Below are 21,112 nucleotides of genomic sequence, written 5' to 3' on the forward strand. Positions count from 1 at the left end.
GGGAGCCCGGCTGGCGGACCTTCTTAACAACCAGGGCCGTGGGGTTTCGCTTATCAGAAGTCTTTGTATCATCAGTCGGTTATCTTTGTCGGGGTCGGTAAGGAAGAGATGCATGTGTATCGGACGGTCCAAATGAGTTTTCGAATTTGAAGGTTGCAACCATCTTCTCTGTCCGGATCGTAATAATAACACTTTTGGGCAAAAAGGTATGCATTTTCAAGAGTAGATAAAGAGGAGGCTTTCAGCCACATATTTTTATGTTGGGGAGTGAGTAGACAGCTCAAGCTTAAATCGAGATGAAGGCATCGGTGCAGGGCCCCGTCAGGAGGAGTTGGTCGTATTATGGTGCGTAGCTACGGCGTACTTTGATGTAGTTACTCTAACTAGAGTTTTGTTTTACTGATGGCAATGTATCTCGATTTGAATGTAGCTATCACTATCGATCTTTCACTACTGACAACAATCGAGGATTGCTGAAGAACTTCAGTGATCTTCTCAGCTGATATTTTCTACTCCTCCTAGATGTTCACCCAACCCTCTCGCGCTTAGATGTACTTCAACACACTTCATCCAACTTCCCCGAGTCCGTGGCCGTCCTTCTCCTCCCTTTGACTGACTCCGCCTAACATCACCACACTTCTGTTCCCATTGTCCCTAGTTCACCTAACTCCGTCTAACTTTGCCGCACTTCTGCTCCCATTGTCCCTAGTTCACCTACCTCGGTCTGACTTTGCCGTACTTCTGCTCCCATTGTCCCTAGTTCACCTAACTCCGTCTAACTTTGCCGTACTTGGTCTCAGATGTCCTAAGTTACGTGTAGGGTGAAGAGGTTAAGACGTGATAGGGGTTTTGATGGTCAATGGAGGGTCATTGCTGGTGGAATAATTGAGGTGTCACAACATAGTTCGTGACAGTTAGCCGAGGTTCGTCGACCGTCGGTCCGTCAGAAAGAAGTTATTTGACGGCGGTGACAGTCAGTTAGAAAGAAGTTATTTGACGGCCGTGACATTATGTGATGGATTGTGTCTCCTCTGCAATTGATGTAGCCAAAGAATGATATTGAAGACTCAGCAAAGTTGGGACTTTGCTGATTGTACTTTATACTGTCTACAGGTATCGGTGTCTCCCCCCTTCCCTGCTGCAAGTGTCTAAGTACATACTCGGACAGGTGAAAAATCGCTTTGAGCAAACCCAGTGGGGAAATCTCAAAAGGGGAAATCCGTCCCTACCTAATTGCAGCACTGCCTCCAAATCCCACCCTTCTCTTTCCTAATCCGTCGAGTTTGATGGAGTTCCCTCAATTTGTTGTTACCCTGTAACACTCATGAGTATACTGTACGTCCTAAGTTCTGCGGTATAATGTTTGTGCCTCTGAATGCATCCTCTCAGATGAGCCGGAGTATGAGTTTGTGCATCGTGACTTTTCAGCTGAGGCACCTCTTTGGCCAGAGGAAAACATTGCAACCGTCAGAGTGGTGTAACGGTACTGGAAACACGATGACTAGGTCGCAGGTTGGGTCGAACTCGATGGATGTCTCGTGGAAATCTAGGGGCTCTGGTGCTAATGGATCGTGTCTCCTCTGCAATCGATGTAGCCAAAGAATGATATTGAAGAATCAGCAAAGTTGGTACTTTGCTGATTGTACTATATACTGTCTACAGGTATCCGTCTCCTCTTCTTAGTCCTACTGCAAGCGTCTATGTACATACTCGGACAGGTGAAAAACCGCTTTGAGCAAACCCAGTGGGAAAATCTCGAAAGGGGAAAACCCGTCCCTACCTACTGCAGCACTGCCTCCAACTCCCGCTTTCCTCTATCCTAATCCGTCGAACTCGATAGAGTTCTCTCGATTTGTTGTTACCCCGTAACAAGTAGCCCCTTCTGTGATCTGCACTGTATGCCCATCAATTAAGGCCAGATCCATCGAGGCTGTCCTTCTTGAGTGATTCGCTGCCCAATGGCTGCCAAGTGGTGAAAAGATCTGGTTCAAGAGATTCTCATCCATTCCCCTAATGATACCATCCTCATTTTTTACCACACTCACGTACAGCTCGGAATTGTTTGCCGATTTGCTTTGTGCCTCTTTTGCAGCTCTTACAATTCCCTCACATATCCACGACAGGGTCTGGTTCTGTTCCACATGGGTGTTTAGGGAGGAGTGGAAGGCAATTGTAAACTCGTTTTTCCTTGCTGAGGCATCCTCCCCTAAGCCTCCATACCAATTTCTGATATCATATGTGCCATCTTGGGGTGTCACAGAGATGACACATATCTTGAAAGTAGGAGAGTAGTTGGGTGCAAGTAAAGAGCCAAAAATTTCCATACTATAGCGTAGTGAAGAGTGAAGACTATCAGTGCGGTTGTGTTTTTAAATTGAAACTTTGAAGTGAGTTGATTGAGGAGAATCTTGAATCTGGATTGAGTTGAGTGGCAAAACAAGTTCAACAATCCCTATATATCCTGGAGGAAGGGTAAGCTCGAAGTCCAGGGGTTTCGGTCGAAATCATCGCCCCGTTTCACACCCTTCATCGGCCGGACCTCGATCAAAGTCAATAAAAAGAAGCCATACTAGTTTCGAAGGTCAGTCAAAGCTTGATATTGAAAGGAGGTTGTGAGTAGCGCGGATCTCAAACCCGCCCAGCACTTTTGATCCGGCCGGGTCGGTCCCCAAGAATGCCCTCTCCACTTGACGACTACTTCACGATGATCGCACGGACAATGATGCCCTCACGACAAGGATGGGTGGAATTGATGGACAGGTGGGTGCCTTGGTGGTACAGTACCTGCCGAAACACCGAGTATAAGGCACGATAGATTCCAAGACTCGGCTACGTGTTTCAAAGATAGCACTACTTCTGTCAATGAGTACTACTACTCTTACTGATATACGTTTCACGAATCACTGAAGAGATAGGTGTCACAAACATGACTTCCACGCCTAGTGTCAGGAGATCCAAGATCACAGGGTTATGATGAACGAGTTCATGGGCGTAGTCAACAAATACATCATTCAACTCGTTTAGTTATTAGCTACTTCCTTTGAGGAATGTATCTTTCTCTGTCTAAACTACAAAGATGGTCTATGCACTAGTCAGTAGCAATTCTTTTCTCCGAGAGCCTAGAGCCGTTGTGGCTTTCTGTTGCAACACAACAGTTTTGGGAAGCTTTGATTTGGTTCTTACTTCAGTGTGGCTCCCAGATGACGCTTTTGTCTTTTCAGAACTATTTACGCTATCGGTCTCACACCTTGCAGAGTGGGTTTGAGGAAATCTCCAATGCTCAAAGCGCTCGGTGGTGCATCTACCCGTTTGTTGGCCCTTCGGTATCCTGGGGTAATGGGGGATAGAGGACCCCTTGACCAGTGTGTCTCCTGTTTCCTCCTCCGTGCTTGAGGAGCTGGGAGTTGTGCTTTTCATCTCTTTCCGTTCAAAATGACCCAAGCATAACTCTAAGACATGCGTGGATCTAGTAAAGTCAATGTTTCTGTCATTATCTATATCGCTTATGATCGTCACATAGTACTTTGAGTTGGTCAATGTGGCCCGTTGTGCAAATGTTACCGCATTCTGAACTGCTCTACATGCTCCCTCCAGGGTGACCGGGTACGATAGGGCGTTAGCTTCATACAAATGACCAGTGAAGTTCAAGAAGCGCTTGTTCTTTGCTAGTTCTTTGGAGTCTTTACAATCAGTATTGAATCTGGCAGCTATTGGGTACTTTCCATTTTGCGAAACAACTGAGATTACACAATACCTGAATTTGGTCGATGGTGAGAGTGAAAACAAAGTCTCATATTCCTTCATAGTGTATAGAAGTAGTGAGGTGATGTTCTTATCAATTGAGCTTGCTAGGTGACTTGGTCAATTGCAGAGGTAGGTTGTGGTTGATCAATCAGAGAGTTTCAAAACTGATCAAACTCTCTTATTTATGCTTGGGAAAGGAAAGAAGCAGGGTTACGGAGTTTCCAACGAGACTACCATCTCGTTTCGCACCTTTCATCCGTCGGATCTCGATCTTGACCCTTCGGGAAAAGCTGTGCATGTTTGGAGGTGATCTGATAGATCTTTCCCACCCTAGTTTCATGTTTGAGGGTAAGTCAACAGCTCAAGCCTACGTGATATTGAAAGAAGCTAAGCATAGAGCCATTTGATCCGGTCGGTACGATTCTCGCGGGCTGGTGGACGGGGTGGGGTACCTTGGTGGTACCTGCCGACTTCCAGAGTTTGATCACCAAGCCCCACTTTAGCAACTTGGTAAGTGGGTACTTACTGTACTGACATACATTTCACTGAGCATATAGGGTTGGACATGGACACAATCAACTCGCTGGTTGCTGGCCCTTGTGCCGAAAGCCGAAAAGTACCACTTTCCTGCGCGTAGGGATAATCCCGACGGAACTCGAATTAATCCCGACGAAATTTTGCCACTTTCTCCCAAAATACGTCACTCAACCCGAGGATCCCTCCACTACTGACCCAAATACCTACGGAATGTCCCCAAATCCCCCCTGTATCGAATATGCATCCTACCGTGGCTTCCTGCATATCTATGTGTTGCCACACGTATTCTGAAGCCATTCATGCAGGCAGAACCTCCAAATTCGGAGTCCTTGGTTCTCTATAGCCATTTGGAGTTCAAATTCGGAAACGCCCCCGAAAGGATGTCTCCTTCAACCCTAGGCACTGTTTGGCGGTGTTGGGGCACAATCATTTATTTCTTCTCTCTCTCTCAATCTAAACACAACAGTGACTTACTCACCCAATATTACAAGCTTTATGTCTCAGAATAATCAAGCTGATCAACTCATTCTGAACGCTTTAAAGAGAAAGTCGCCTTTTCGTGGTCGACCTCCGAAAGTTTATGCTCCTAGTGCACAAACACCATCAACATGTCAGTTTCTTCCCCGAAACTTGTATTACTCCTTACTGACTATGTAGCCGGTCCTTCCCAACGCACTGAGTCTTCTTCTATCTACAAGGCAGCTTCGGAAATCCAGTCAGTTTCGGTTTCGGTGCCCTGTAAGACAGACCCTTTTCCTTTTGGTTTATTGAAGCTTATGCTCAGTAAATAATTCAGAGCAGTTTCCCGGACCCTCGCAGCTAAGCCCACAGAGTGTTCTCCCCCAATCTTCCAATCACAAGATGCCTCTGTCCACGGCTGATCCCAGTGGGTACTTTCGGACCCCCCTTATGTATCAACTGACAGGAGAGTTGCCTCAGGAAATACTCCTGTATCCTCCAACGGTATTGGTATTGTGACACCCGACTCGGCACCCTGGACAGAGCTTGTCATGGCCTCCCCCTCAGCTTCATTGTCTCCTGCTGTTCCGAAATGGTCTCCCTCTCAACCTCTGAATCCTATCTCGGTGGAAGATGAGATCATGACTGCCAGGCAAGAGGCGGCCGGGCGCTTCCGAATTGTCAATATCTCTTCCGAATCATACTCCGTACCACGTCCTGAGGCTCCACTCTTGGAACTCAAAGCTCCTCGCACGGACGCTAGTCTTGGGGTCAACATACGTGCTTTGGAAACCTTCTGTCGTTTACCGAATCCTGACCTGGTGGATGATGATCGCTATGAACAATTCGAGGTGGCTTTTCATCATATTCCGAAAGCGTTTGACTCTTTGGTCAGTGTTCTGTTTCGGAGATTTACAACCGTTGATATATCAGCGTCAGGACTACCTCATTGAGACCCAGCATATATCCAAATGTGTGCAAGTGGAATGGTTGGATCCCCCTGGTTTATTACCCGCCGACATCAGGGGAAGACATGGCCTCTTCTTTGTCTCCGACAGTGCTGTCGCGTCATACCCGAATCGGACAGTGTTTCGGTCGATCTTCCGATGCAGTGGCAACTGTACCCAGATCCAGCCAACTTTGGACAGTGTCCACCACCATGTTGAGCCTAAAGCAAAGGATGAAACACAAACAACAGCCGAAGCTCACCCTCCAACTGCTGCCAGCGCACGATATTCCTCAAGAGCACGTTTAAAGTGTGATCTTTTTCTTGAGGTGGGTCACCTAAGGATGATTCATCTTCACTAAGCTGATGTTCTCAGATACAAATGACTCCCAGCAATATCCGAAAAGGGGTCTGTTGTCTGGTCCGCCCGAAAGCTGCATATCACGGTCAACCGAACCCGTTGACATTACTTCGGAGTTCGCCACATCTCCGAAACCTACTACACGATGCTGCAACTCTGGTGGGAACGACTGATTCACGTCTTCGGCTTCGGTGGTACAATTCCTTCTGCAAGATTCACCCCTATGTCCTATGGGTCAAGGCAAATTATCCCGAGCGTCTTCCTACCACCACTGACTTCCAAACTGCCATCCGAACGGCTCTGCGGCAGGAAAGGCTGGATCGGCTACCACTGGCGGCAATAAGTATCTTACATGAGGCCAATCCAAGCTCTTTCCTGCAGTATGTAGCCAGCGTTTCCTTGTCCTCATGAGCTGACTGTCAGTTGTGAATATCCTGAAGGCCTGGCACTCGGTGGCACTCAGCCATTCCCAGCGGACTCTTCGTTCATTGCAATCATCAGTCCGAAACATGAATTGCAATCAGCAATTCGGCATGCCACAGATCGGGGCCTCTTTCTTGATTCGTCTTGGAGAAATAAGAATGCAATACGCTGTCCCGTCACCTTGCTAGCCACAGTAAATGAATATGGTCATATGGTCCCTGGTGAGTCCTGTGGTTTGAAGGGTTTCGGGTTGTTTCGGAGCTGACAATGCTCCAGTAGCTGTCATGGTCTCGAATCACGCGAACACCGATTCCTACACCGAATTCTTGAGCGTTATCCGAAAGGCTATCAAGAAAGAAGCGAAAGCATTACTCAAGGGCAAATCATCAGTGGTCTCCGAATATGAGAATGAAGAGCAAATCCTCATCAACGCCGAATACATTCACGAGGAGGATTTCCTTCCACTACATTTCATGATTGATTGTGATGACGCTGAACGAAAGGCCATTGAGGAGGTCTTCCCGGGAACTCCAATTCGGTTATGCCAATTTCATTTCATGCACGCCGCCCGATCTCGAGCACTTCGGCTATTTGGGAGTGATCTGGTGGGTACCGAAAAAGCCTTTGCCTTCCTCGTGGCACTTCGGAGGTGCCAACGATGTTCCGAAGAGGAGTCTTGGTCAGAAGCTTTTGCTCGACTAGAAGCCGATGTTGCGGCAATCAGCAATAACGATCCCGAAATTTGGGACAAAATCAGAACCTGGCTCCTGTCTGAATGGTTCAGCGACAGATGGAGGGGATACCTTGTCGACTATGGTCTGCCACCTCGTCACACCCGAGATGGTACTCTCTCAACAAACAACTTTGTTGAAGCGGCATTTCGGACCTTTGACAGAGTATTCCTTGAATCTCGAGCCAACAAACGTATAGACAAACTCCTCACAATCATCATCGACGTTTACTTTCCCATGTACCTCCATTCACCACCAACATCTGCCCGCTGTGACCCCACGGTTCTGTCACACATACTTCAAGGACTGGAGCTTTGGGAGCAAGGGGCGGTTAGGGAATGTTTCGGAGACGAGATGCCTATGTCATTGCGAGGTCAACTAGATCATACATATTGTGTGACATCATCCGAATCGAGCAAAACAACACCTGACTCACATTACTGTGGGATCAAAGACAAAACTCGTGAACGATGCTCCTGCAGATACTTTACCGAAACAGGCAAAAGGTGCTCGGGTCTCTGGGCATTGTACTGCTTTCACACTTGTGGCTCCTCCGAAAAGTATTCAAATGGTGTCACGGCAAACGAACTGCGACTGCAGACTCGAGCTATACAGCTACAACGACGGTTAGGAGAGATATCTTATCCATTGGATCAAGAAGACCTTGTTGCCTATTGGGGACATGACCCTTCGGAGCCTGTGTGGCATGATTGGTCCTCCGAGCAGCCTCCGAAACAGGGCAAGCTCATCAGCATTGATAGTGCCAACCTTGATTTTGTCGAGCCCGATTCGCCCATTACCCGCCGAAACCGATTCCTCAACCATGCTGGCGACCATCCCTCAACCACTGCTACGTTACCGGTTTCAAGACCAGAGGCTGATAAGGGTGGCCGTCCAGCAGCTCACCGCCCTCTGCATCCTTATCGCCAAAAGACAGCCCCCACAAAAGCTGGCATTCCTCGGGACGCACTACCACCACGAGATCGACCTGTTGGAGCAAAGAATTATCTTCAATCCTGTTTTGCTCTGTCGTTGTTCCATATTGTCTTCCGAATCCCAGCCTTCGTGTCCGCATTCAACGATGCTAATGACGCTCTCAGGCCTCACGCACCTTCTTTGATTGTGTTACTAGGTGACTTTCTTAAAGCCATTTCGGTAACTAGACGGCTGGTGGATCTGAAGGACATTGTACCGATCCTCCGAAGTGAGTTCCCTTCCTCCATCATTGCTGCCAATCAGCATGTTCATTTGCTGATATGCAGGTGAGAACTTGATAGATGAAGAATCTCAGCATGATCCGTGTGAACTGTTTCTCAGAATGACAAGCAAATTCAATCAGATCATTGAACAGAACCCGATTCGGAACACATTCGAATTCGGAGTAACCTGGGAATATGTCTTTCAGCCCTGTTCCCACGCAGTCCCTGTCAGGCAAGAGACATCCTCACTGGAGAAGCAGATGGCCGTTCTCCAAATCTATCCACATGGCTCATCACTTAACCTCATCCAGCTCATGAACCTTTCATTGTGGCGTTCATGCAGTCCCCAACATTGCTTTTCGGTACCATGTGATGGACGAATGGCCGTCACTCGAGCACGAGCCAAGATGTCCTTGGAATCCAACAACCTGCCCCGCATGTTACTCCTCAACATTGTCTGGGATCTCCGAAACCCCTCTGCACACCAAGTGATCCACCCTTTTGACATTCCCGAAACTATCAACCCAGCTCAGGTTTCGGCCGTACCTCCTCCTATACTCCCGAGCAATCTTCCAATGTACAGATTGAAGGGAATGCTCTGCCAAAAGGGGGACACCGTGCAGGTGACCAGTGGACACTATGTGGCTTTGATAAAGCATGATGATGTGCTGTGGGAGATTGACGACGAAAAAACCTCTCGTATGTTTCTGAACCGGGACGCTTTCGGTGGTACACGATTCCCGGTCTTGCTGTTCTATACACTGGAAGATGAAGTCAAGCCATCAGCAAGTCAACCCATTGCCAAAAGGAGACGACTGAATAAGCCAAGTGGGAAAGCAATGTCAAAATCGGCTTCGAATCCTGAAATACCAAAAGCTGAAGGCCCAACACTGGAAGCACCAAACCCCCAACCTCCCGTTTCGGACGCCATACCAGCTAATTCTTCAAATTCGGAGCTGCCAACTTCGGCCCCGCCAACGCTTGAACCTCCGAATTCGGGAGATCCGAAAGTTCCTCCTCCAAACCCAACGGAACAAGAACCTGCCCCAGTTGATGTCCAGTCCACAAGCTTGGCGCCCACCAGTACCCCTACAGACCCCACCGCTTCTCAGCCCAATGTTCTTCCCACAGTTTCTCAGGGTACCATCCCTCTGAAGCCTACACATATTTCTCCACCTGGTGATGAACCTCCCGAAAGCGGGCCTTCCTCGAGCAACATCCTGTGCCAAACCAACACACCCCAGGGTGAATCGGCTCCCCGCGATCAAGCTATCAGTCTCAATCCCACTGTAGCTTCTCAAGACATTACAGCAGAACCAGATTCCCCATCATCATCCATGGACATTGATCCTCCAAGTGTCTTTCCCACTGTTGAACGCTCTCCCTCACCCGAGGTTCCCCAGTACTGTCAACTAGAAAAGGCTCAGTCAGTCATTGCCGAAAGACTAGCACAAGTTCAGTGGCGTTCGGGAGAATCCTTTCAACCTCTCATCTCCGTCAGCACATTTCAAGATGTTGATAGCCTTTCGGACGATCTCCTTGAGGACCTGTGCGACCAGATGGAAGCTACGTTTCATGACATGGCCGAAGATGAGCATAAGGGCTTGAAGCTGCAGGGTGTAGACTCCACATTTGGGTCAAAAACGTTGCGTAAGTTCTACGGAAGGAATGAGTGGTACACCAATTTCGGAATCGATGATATCTTGCTTTCGGTGTCAGCTTTCATCCGAAATTGTGTGAATCTGGGGATTGGAATGTCTGACCCCATACCAAACTCATTTGTTTACCGAACCCTAGCTGCTGGTGACAGCTGGAACCCATACATACCTGGAAGTACGCCATGGCCTTCTCTCGGCAAGGACGGGCAATGGAGGAAAGAGAACACAGTTGGGGTTCTGATGTCGAGGTCCCATTTTGAGACACTGGTAATCTTTGGGCCACAGAAGCTGGTGTTGATGTATGATGGGGCAGGGGGGACGTATGATTCGGCCGAACAGAAGAAGGTAAGTTGGTCATTCAAAATTACTTCGATGAGGTGCAGCGTCACTGATCAATAGCAATGGTCACGCCTGCTAGAACGCTGTTTGTCCTGGGAAGTCAGAAAAGGCATAGCAACAGAGGCTGAAGCTATGGGTTGGTTGATTGCTCCAAATTCTCAGGTGAGTACAGTGCTACTCCCAAGCTCAATGATGACGTCCAGGCTACCAGGGATAACCTGGACTGGGTTACACAAGTGGACTCACACAGCTGTGGTCCTCTAGCATGTGCCGCTGCATGTCTTCTTCTCCAGGGAATCAGACCGACTGCTTCTGTGCTTGGGGTGAAATCATCAACTCTGGCTAGAGGTGAGAGTAGAAAACTACGAACAAGTGTGCTTCAACTGGTGCTTGCAATGGCTGCACGGGATCCAGCAAATGAGTCTATATTCAGTCCGAAAGTGAAAAAATTGATGGACAAGTGTGTACCTTCCATGACTTACTACATAGATCGCCTGTAGAGAGGTATCACAGCTGGTTGTGCATGAATATAATGACTAACATACCTCTGGATGTAAAAATACACTTGGTTTGATGCAGATTGGGGCTTGATTATCTTTCCCAAGTGAGTCCAAAGGCACTCCCGAAACACCGAAAACCCCTCCGAATCTTGTTGCAAAATGCCCAAAACATGCACCTATGCTAGCTACCCTTGTGCATCGGTCGAATTCCTCCATTGTTTCCTAGCAGGTGCAGTCCTCCTGGACACACAATATGCCAGGTTTATAGACTTGCCCAATGAAGTTGAGCATACCTTGTCTCATAACCAAATTCTGCAGCTCATACACTAATCTGCGAAGTCGGTCAACCAACTATGAAGCCATAGCCACATGAAACAGGTATTCACACATATGAAAGTGCTCTGTAGACATGTCTCTTTAAAACCAAAGTAGTGGGCAATCTAGCGAAATTCAGAGGGGGGGTTGGTGACTCCCTGGATTGAAGCCTCAAATATGGACAGAACTCTTGGAAGGGATCAAACTTCCTAAGATGTCAAGCACATCCAAGGGGGTCTATTGCCTGCAAAGACATACTTTCAGGTGTCTAGTCTCATCCCGTACACATGGGCGAAGAAGCGAAATCCATGTGGGACAGTGGTGGCCTCTTAACTGTGTTCCTCAGATAATGGGCATAAGGTGCCGAAGCAATAAGCCATTCCTCTGCTTCAAGCACATCTGACCATCTCATGTATTCGAATATTGTACTGCTTAAGGTCACTAGTGATTATGTCTACCCAGTGCTTATTTCAATAGTCATAAGCTCTCTTGCAGTGATATATGCAGCCATGACTGTCCGAAATTGGTCAAGGCTGTCCGAAGTCGGTCCGAATTTTGGGGACAATTAATCCTACTACAAGGATCTCTCGCTCACTGACACAAGAAACAGTGAAGTATCTCTTGCAGGGATGTATGCAACATGAGCCAGGCTGGAAGAGTTCAGACATGGAATGCATTACTCAGGCTAGTTCACACACAGATGAGACATTTGGACCCCAAACACAGAAAGACCGAAACATGAAATGAAAACACCGAAACGGAAACTCGCCAAAATGAACAACTGACAGTACATACAAGGGAACTGTGACACGGATTTGTTAGGCTACATTTAATCTTGAGAAGAATGGAGGTCTGCATTTGTGGGGATTGTGGGAATGGCAACATGACGTGTTGGTCCTGAAGAAAGTACATTTTCGGAGTTTGAAGGGTCATTTTCGGAATTCGGTGCGGTACTTTCGGAGTTTCGAGCGGTGATCTTGGTGGAAGGGAGATCAAGACTGTGAGCTCTTCTTCGGTCAGAGTACTCGTTTGGCTTCGCAGGGGAGGTCCTAAGGTCAAAGCGGAATTGTTGCCGAGACTTTTCTTGTTTGGCCTCTTGGAGTTCTGACTCAAGTTGCCTGATGGTGTAGTTGGCCGATTCGATATCCTCTTGATCCGCTTGAAGGTCCGCCCGTAACTGCTCATTTGCTCCTTCCAACTGCTCTTTGAGTTCCTTCAACCCTACATTCTCCATCTCAGTCTCATTTTGCAGGGCAGCGGTAATTTGCACAAACTGCAATGCCTCGTCGATTTGCTGTTGCATTACCCCCTTAGCTGCTTCAGCCTCCGAAAGCCGAGCTCGGAGAGTTTCCAATTCGGCGTTTTCCTCCTCATTCATCTGTCTGGCCAGATCTGAACACCGCTGTTCAGCAGACTGACGAGCCTGAGCCTCCTTTTCCTTATCCCCCATTGCACTAGCGAACCTCTGGCTCATAGTCTTGAGCCCTTCCTGTGTCTCCTCCAACTGCTTTCGGATTGAAGCAATTTCGGCGTCTTTTTCGGCGGTGACTCGGGCAACAGCATGATCTCTTTCCTCATTCTTATCAATCTGCTCTTTGTACAGCCGGTCCAGTGTCTTTACCTCTCCTTGAGCCACATCTCTTTCAGAAACCACCGAGTCATACCGCGCTTTGAATTCGCTCCATGTCCCATTGATAGCTCTCACACCCGAAAGTGATTGTGTGACACTTTCGGAGTAGGCTTGATGCCGTCCTCGGTTGATTTCTCGGTAATAGTCTATCATTTCAGAAACTTGAGCAACCATTCGGGAAGAGAATTGCTCCTCAAACTGAGCCTGAGTCTCTTGAAACTCATTCATACGATGCAGACACTGTTCAACTTCGGGCATGGTAGACGGTGGAGCCGGGATGTAAGGGACAACCTTTTCGGGTGCAGGCTGGTCCAAAGAAGGGACAGTGGGCCTTTCGGTCCGAAATTCGGGCTGGAGTGGTGGGTTCATTTGAGGGAGTTTACTGACCACATTGACCGAAGTGACAGGAATGGAGGGTATCTGACCTGGCAAAGCTGTGGGACCAGAGCCAACGAATTCTGAATGAGAACGAATGAGAGAAGTGGGAGGTGGAGTCTGAGGGGGAGCCGATTGGGAAGCAAATATTGGAGGAACTATGGGTTTCGGAGCCATCATGGGTTTCGGAACATTGGTTGATGGGTTCGGACCAGGAAGACTCTGCACACCTGATCGACCCAGGCGCTTCTGCTGTAGCCACTGCTTTACCTCTGCAAACGTATGTAGTGAGGTAGGTAGTGGGGAGATTTGGGGAGGGCCAGAGAGGAGAGAAGAAGACCCAGGTTGAAGGTTTGGAGGAGGGCCTGCTTTCGGAGCAGGGGAGGGGCTGGGGAAGGGGGCCGGTGTGACACTTTTAGCTTTGTGAGGCGAAGGGATTGTTGGTGATTCTTGCAATGTAACACCCAAAACCGTCTGTGTTTGTGCTATAAATGGGTCAAGAGCAGAGGGAACGGCCTGTTGTCGAACAGATACGGCAGGAGAAGGAACAGGACCAACAGGGGACATTGTGGGCACCTTTTCGGAGGTAAGATCCATTTCGGGCTGGGGAGGACTTTGTTCAACGGAGAACGTGTTATGACACTGCCTGTATCATAACCTCAGGAACATCCTATCCGTATGGCACGGTTTACTCCGTACAGCACGGTTTACTCCGTACAGCACGGTTTACTCCGTACAGCACGGTTTACTCCGTACAGCACGGTCCACTCCGTATAACACGGTTAAACCGTGCATTACGGTTTACTCCGTGACTCACGGGTTGGCTGAGGCATTTATGTGATTGGTCAGAATAGTCTTACTCAAGGTGATACCGTGTAGAAAGTGCTGTCTATATAAACCCCCTTCACGAGGGCTCTTTCCTCGTCGATGAATTCTCATAAGTTACTCTCACAAACTTTGCCACCCACTCCACCAATCCCAATTGCTTAAGTGACTTACGCCATAACGCGTCTACACTGAGGTGTTCTTCATCATCGTCCAATCCACTCTACGCTATCACTTCGTATCTCATCGCTGTCGTCCACTGAAGTTAGGTTAGGTCACTGCCTAGCTCTCAGGTTGTAACAGTAGAATTCATCGACCCACTGCTTAGAGTGGATTACTCTATTCCTAGTAGTGCGCCCTTACTCCTTTACTTTACCTATATCATTTATCATCATCACTTCATCTGAAATATACATCAACAACTTCAATATACATCTACAACAAGTAATACATAATGCCTACACAAGGTGAACGTATTGAAGCTTTGGAGGAGCAGATTCGAACTATGATGGAAGATAACATAACACTTCGTGAGTCTCTCAATAATGCCAATGATAGACTTGCAGCTCTATCTACTCCTCCTCCACCTACTCCTCCTCGTGAAGTTACTCCTGTGCGCCAAGAACCTAAGGTACTTGAACCAAAGGTAGCAGCACCTGAGTACTTCACTGGTCTACGCTCTAGGGTCACAACCTTCATCACCCAAGTGACTATGGTTGTAAACCTTCAGCCATCTCGTTTCCCTAATGATACCCTCAAAGTGGGGTACGCAGCTACATTCCTTCGTGATACTGCATTCTTGTGGTATCAGCCTTATGCACTCAAAGAAGGTAATGATCGTCCTGAATGGATGGACAACTTCAATAAGTTCTGTGAAGAACTTAAGAGTGTGTTTGGTGATCCCAATGAGAAGGCTACTGCAGAGCGTAACCTATTCAGTCTTAGACAGAAAGGTTCTGCTGGGTCGTATATTACAGACTTCAGACGCTTTACAGCATTGCTTGATTGGGATGATCATGCCAAGGCTGCACAATTCTATAAAGGATTGCGCGACAACATCAAGGATGAGCTTGCTCGTATAGGAAGACCTGAAGATCTAGAAGACCTTATAAAGACAACCATCATGATTGATAATCGTCTTTATGAAAGGCGTCTAGAACGGGGTGACTTTCTTCCTACTCCATCATCTTATTCATCTACTTCAAACAGACCACAGTCTACCTTTCAGAAGGGATCTATGTTCAATAGGGGTCCACCCCCTCGTACTACTAATCTAGTAGGTCCAACATCTTTTGCGCAGAAGCGTGACACCAAGTCTTTGCCCCTTACTCAGGGAGGTCGATTGCTACCTGATGAGTATGACAGACGTCAGAAACGTGGAGCCTGTCTTTACTGTGGTGATATCAATCATCGTGTTAAGGACTGCCCCAAAGCTCGTTTCTCTACACGTACTCCAGCAGCATCGGCCCACGCAAGTCAGGTGCAGGCAAACTCTGTCCCTCATAATGCAAAAGACAGGGCGCACAGCACCATAAACAGGACCTAGAGCTGGTGCGCCAAAAATCTAGGCAACAATCAAGTTCGGTAAACTCAAATGAAGGTAAAGGTTCTCTTCCAAAACAGTTTCTGATTCAGATATCAATTGAAAACAATAAAACCCAAAAACATAGTAAAACCCAAAAATATCAAGCTCTTGTTGATTCTGGTGCGACTCTGAATTTTATTCGAAAGGAATTAGTATTATCTCTTAATCTTAAAACAGAAAAACTAAAAACAGTACAACAACTCAACTTGTTTGATGGTCTCCCTATCAGGGGTGAACCATTGACAGAATATGTGAATATTACCTTCACTCTAGGTGATCATACCTATCCCTTAACACAATTTCATATTGTGTCACGCAGTCAACATCCTCTTGTCTTGGGAATTCCCTGGCTTAGCCATAATAACCCTGATGTTGACTGGCATTCCCTCACCATTACCCTTCCATGGAGAGAAGCTAAGGCAGTTGCGGGTTCAGCGACATTGGTGGAGACGTCGGATGCAGACCTCGTACCCCACCAGTATCATGAATACCTCGATGTCTTTAGCAAATCAAATGCCGATAAGCTTCCTCCACATCGCCCTTATGATCATCATATACCTTTACAAGAAGGGACTATGCCTAGTCCAGGACCTATCTATCGACTTTCCGACATAGAGCTCAAAGCTCTACGAGAATATCTCAACGAGAATCTAGAGAAAGGATTCATTCGACCTTCTGAATCACCAGCAGGATCACCTATTCTTTTTGTCAAGAAGAAGGATGGATCCTTACGACTCTGCGTGGACTATCGAAAACTCAACGCCATTACAATCAAGAATCGATATCCACTTCCCCTTATCCCAGAGTTACTTGATCAACTTCGACATGCAAAGATCTTTACCAAGATCGATCTCCGAGGCGCATACAACTTATTGCGCATTGCAGAGGGAGATGAATGGAAGACAGCGTTTCGCACACGCTATGGACATTACGAATATCTTGTAATGCCTTTTGGTCTCACCAATGGCCCTGCTTCATTCCAACATCTCATGAACCACAACTTCCATGACATGCTGGATAAATTTGTCATTGTTTATTTGGATGATATCCTCATCTATTCCGGATCAGTGGAGGACCACTATCAACATGTCTCTCAAGTACTACAGCGACTTAGAGAAGTGGGACTTTATGCTAAGGCTGAAAAGTGCAGCTTCCACTCCACGGAAGTTGAATTCTTAGGTGTAGTAGTAAAGCCTAATGGAGTTATCATGGATGATAAGAAGATTAGTTCGATCATCACCTGGCCAACACCAAAGAACGTACACGATGTACGTGTCTTCCTAGGATTCGCAAACTTTTATCGGCGTTTTATCAAGGACTATTCGAAAAAGGCTACAGCCCTTACCACTTTGACAAAGAAGGATTTACCTTTTGAGTGGACATCTAAGACCCAAGAGTCTTTTGACACCCTCAAGGATGCCTTCAAGTCAGCAACTATGTTGCGACACTTTGATCCTACTCGATCTACAACACTTGAAACAGACGCCTCCGATTACGCCATTGCAGGTGTTCTATCACAGCCAAACGATCAAGGCAACCTACAACCAGTCGCTTTCTTTTCACGCAAGATGACACCTCCTGAACTCAACTATGAGATTCATGATAAGGAGATGCTTGCTATTATTGAGTCGCTTAGGGAATGGCGACATTATTTGGAAGGATCAGAGGATCCTATTTTGGTGCTTACAGACCACAGAAGTCTGGAGTACTTCATGTCTTCAAAACAACTCAATCGAAGACAGGCCAGATGGCTTTTGTTTATCAGCGACTTCAACTTCAAGATACAATATCGACCTGGCACGCATGGAGGCAAGCCAGATGCCCTTACTCGACGACCTGATTACCATCCAACGGTAAAAGGTTCTAGTCTCAGCGGAGACGCAAACCCTCACAACTATCAACAACTTCTTAAACCCCATCATATTGCTTCTTCTACACTTCATCAATCTTCTATCACTTCTTCTCTTCGACAGAGCATAATCAATGCCCAAGCACAGGATGCTTACAGACATGATAGCTTTACAACAGCTGAAGATGGTGCACTACTCTATCAAGGAGTACTGTACGTACCAGCAGGAGAGCTTCGTCTTGAAGTAATGCAGTCTCGACATGATTCGCCATCAGCGGGACATCCTGGACAGCGAAAGACATATATGCTTATACGCAAGGATTTTTGGTGGCCTAAGATGAAGGAAGAAATTCATGACTTTGTTGACTCATGTGATTTGTGTCAGCGTACCAAATCTCGTCGACATAAGCCTTATGGGTTTCTTAAGCCTTTACCTGTTCCACCTTATCCTTGGTCTTCGATCTCTATGGACTTCATAGAGCAACTACCCCTTTCAAACAATTACGACGCAATCCTAGTGGTAGTCGACAGACTTACTAAGATGGCTCTCTTCATTCCTTCATCCACTTCTTCAACAGCGGAAGATATTGCAGAGCATTATCTTACACATGTGTTCTCTAAGCATGGTTTACCTCAGAATATTGTCAGTGACAGAGGTTCTGAGTTCACTTCGAAATTTTGGCGCTCTCTTGCAGAGCAACTCAACATTAAACTCAATTTTAGTACTGCATACCATCCTCAGACAGATGGGCAGACAGAACGAATCAATCAAGCACTGGAACAATATCTTCGAATCTATACAACATACAAACAAGATGATTGGTCTCGTTGGCTTCCCTTGGCAGAATTTGCCTACAACAATGCTCCACACACCACAACTTCTATTTCACCATTCTTTGCAAACAAAGGATTCAATCCTATTGCAGACTTCAGCTCTCTTACACCTCAATCGGAAGTAATAGGTGTACAACAATATGTTACAGATCTGAAGGATCTACACTCTTGGTTATGCAATACAATCACCAAGTCAATACTTCGATCAACAGAATATGCAAACAAAGAACGTCAAGAGGCACCTTCCTTCACAGTAGGTGAAAAGGTATGGCTTGACGCACGAAATATCAAAACAAAACGACCTACAAAGAAACTAGACTACAAATACCTAGGACCATTCAAGATCACTCGACAGATTTCAAGTCACGCATTTGAACTTGAACTACCATCTTCCATGCCAATTCATAATGTTTTCCACATCAGCCTGCTTGAACCTCATAAAACAAATCATATTCCAAAACGTATTCAGCCAGCACCACCACCAGTGGAAATCAATAATGAGTTAGAGTACGAGGTAGAAAAGATATTGGATATGAAAGTGAACAAGCGATTCAGAGAACCCGAACGATATCTCATTAGGTGGAAAGGTCATGGGCCGGAACATGATACATGGGAACCACCATCGCATCTTGATAATGCACAAGAACGACTTGAAGAGTTCAAAGCTACATCTCGTACCCAAGAGTAGGCCAAACCGTATCACGGCTGCGTTCCACTCAGAATTTGGTATAGGAGACTTGGAAGCAGGACATACAAGGACGAAGAAAGAGGGTGCCATCCGACTGCCCCATTGAACCATCAGAGGGGAAGGAAGAATGTCGATATAGATGGTAATACGATGACCGGTGCCTAAGAGTTTGGCCATATGGATTGTACAAGCGGAGAGGCACTTGGGCCAAGTCTCGGCTACCATGGGTTCAATGATCAAAGGCCTCCGGCACAAAGCAGAAATTCACCCGGTCTGGGAGTATTGTTCCGGCAATGCTTACCTCCATAATCATGCGGCAGGCAAAACCAGGAACGGGTTTCAAAAGCTAGACCCCAAATTACTATAGGAGGATTCTTAGAACCTCTAATACAAGCATGGTGACCAGCATACCTGAAGCGACGGTCGGAAGACCTTTCTTAGGGGACAACATATTGAAATCATGTTTTGGGGGGTGACTTTGATCTCGATTATCTCACTGATTGTGCTAGGTAGAGAAAGACGAAGGACAGATTCTGAAAGCTGGCATCTGGAATATCTAGCGACAAGTCATAGAACAGGGAACACTCAATTAGGGATTGATACACATCAACAAGCGGCAAAAGGATAGGACATAGAAGGTGAAAGCCCATGAGGTTGGCAGAAAGCCAAAGTCGCACGGACTAAATGAAGATTTCGTCTCAAACGCTCAAGAAGGGGAATTTTGCAAGTCTGAAAGAAGATTCGGAAAGAGGGGGAACAACTCTATGGGGGAAAAATTTCAGACTGGCGGAAACAGGTGGTTGAACGAGTGTTCAAGAAGGAACAACGATAAAAACAGCCTCTCACATCAATTTTTGTCGATAAACTCTCCCCTTCAGCCGCATCATCACAGGATTCATACCACACAAAATACGATCAAGACGGTTACTTTCACGACTTCCTACCGGGCTACGAGTTCAACAATATTCACAGGTGTTTGTCAAGAAACATTGGCACTCTGCCATTAGCGAGACAACAAGTCAGATCAAAATTCGGAACATACAATCAGATAATCCCTTTCAACTCTTTCCTCAACTCAATCGCGGCGCGAACACGTTCCGCAGGAGTCATTTTGCGTTCCTTGAGAGGACATTTGATGCCTTGGAAAGAACAACGAGCACAACCCAAGCCAGAGTAAAGAAGACAGCGACGATCACCCACTGTTTTCTTCTCGCAAGTGTAACACTTCACGGTTTCAATGGAGATACCATGTCTTTGGATAAAGAGCGCATTGGTGTTCCTTGCAATTTTCTGAAATCAGCATCGATAATATCATAAAGTGAAGACATACACGAGACAGAAGCTTGATTTGTTTCTTCGCTTCTGAACCAGTCAAGCCAAGAGGGAAGGTGATGGCTTTGGAATGACCAATGTGTTTGGGGGGCGCTTTGGGGATTTCAAAGAGTATCTCCAAATCCGACTCCGAATCCACAACATCGGCAATCGAGTGTGGGATATTCTGAGGATCGATAACAGGAATATCATCGGAAGTCCGAGTAGCGACAGGTGTAAGGACAGGAGACGGTACAGGGCTTACAGGAGTATAATCTGGTGAACCAGCTCCTTGAGATTCTTCGCCTGTGGAAGGGACATACGAAGGCGAGGTCGCAGCTGAATAGACAGGCGAAGTTGGAACATATGGAGGAGAAGTGGGATCGTACTCCGACGAAGCCACACCAACGTTGGTTGCCTTATACGGGTTGTTGAAAGGAAGCGAGATAACTTGGTCTCCGGGAAGACTTGCAGGAGCGCTTTGGGCTCGAACGAAGAGAGGTCCATTGTTTGCTTCAATCTGGAATAAGCAATAGACCAAGCAAAAGCCATAAGTCAAACGATGGGTCAAGTAACAGTTCAATTGATGAATCAAGTGGGACAAACAGGAGTATTTCAAGCATGATGGTGATAACGGAAAGGGGAGAAAGTACTATGACTCACCAGACCAGTCCCAGGACGGGGTAGATAACCAAGGGTAGGAGTCGGAGTAGATCGCTGCATTGCGGGATTGATTGAAGTAACTTGAAGTAAATAAAAGTAGTTTGAAGATAGAAGTTAAGTTGATTGGGGACGACAAGAAG

At 46.8% G+C, this 21,112-nt stretch overlaps 4 protein-coding genes across 4 annotated transcripts; 1 reads left to right on the forward strand and 3 right to left on the reverse strand.

Moving 5' to 3' along the window:
• Nucleotides 1-1,814: 1,814 nt before the first annotated feature.
• On the reverse strand, nucleotides 1,815-2,324 carry TREMEDRAFT_65469 (uncharacterized protein; the record flags this gene model as incomplete). Its single annotated transcript, XM_007007562.1, has 2 exons — nucleotides 1,815-1,982; nucleotides 2,046-2,324. The coding sequence occupies 2 exons, from the start codon at nucleotides 2,322-2,324 to the stop codon at nucleotides 1,815-1,817; spliced, it is 447 nt and encodes a 148-aa protein (XP_007007624.1).
• A 350-nt stretch (nucleotides 2,325-2,674) lies between these two features.
• On the forward strand, nucleotides 2,675-11,227 carry TREMEDRAFT_65470 (uncharacterized protein; the record flags this gene model as incomplete). Its single annotated transcript, XM_007007563.1, has 16 exons — nucleotides 2,675-2,760; nucleotides 3,222-3,362; nucleotides 3,953-4,092; nucleotides 4,142-4,254; nucleotides 4,786-4,891; nucleotides 5,066-5,167; nucleotides 5,212-5,630; nucleotides 5,674-5,826; nucleotides 5,869-6,015; nucleotides 6,063-6,427; nucleotides 6,471-6,691; nucleotides 6,747-8,405; nucleotides 8,464-10,403; nucleotides 10,458-10,559; nucleotides 10,583-10,857; nucleotides 11,083-11,227. 16 exons carry the CDS (start codon nucleotides 2,675-2,677, stop codon nucleotides 11,225-11,227), a joined length of 6,114 nt encoding a protein of 2,037 aa, XP_007007625.1.
• An 814-nt stretch (nucleotides 11,228-12,041) lies between these two features.
• Nucleotides 12,042-13,784, reverse strand: TREMEDRAFT_65471 (uncharacterized protein; the record flags this gene model as incomplete). Its single annotated transcript, XM_007007564.1, has 1 exon — nucleotides 12,042-13,784. One exon carries the CDS (start codon nucleotides 13,782-13,784, stop codon nucleotides 12,042-12,044), a length of 1,743 nt encoding a protein of 580 aa, XP_007007626.1.
• A 6,258-nt stretch (nucleotides 13,785-20,042) lies between these two features.
• On the reverse strand, nucleotides 20,043-21,032 carry TREMEDRAFT_65473 (uncharacterized protein; the record flags this gene model as incomplete). The annotated part of the gene is made up of 3 exons (XM_007007565.1): nucleotides 20,043-20,288; nucleotides 20,329-20,829; nucleotides 20,973-21,032. The coding sequence occupies 3 exons, from the start codon at nucleotides 21,030-21,032 to the stop codon at nucleotides 20,043-20,045; spliced, it is 807 nt and encodes a 268-aa protein (XP_007007627.1).
• Nucleotides 21,033-21,112: the final 80 nt, after the last annotated feature.

Source organism: Tremella mesenterica (genome assembly GCF_000271645.1).
Source record: "Tremella mesenterica DSM 1558 unplaced genomic scaffold TREMEscaffold_14, whole genome shotgun sequence".
NCBI classification, from domain to species: domain Eukaryota; kingdom Fungi; phylum Basidiomycota; class Tremellomycetes; order Tremellales; family Tremellaceae; genus Tremella; species Tremella mesenterica.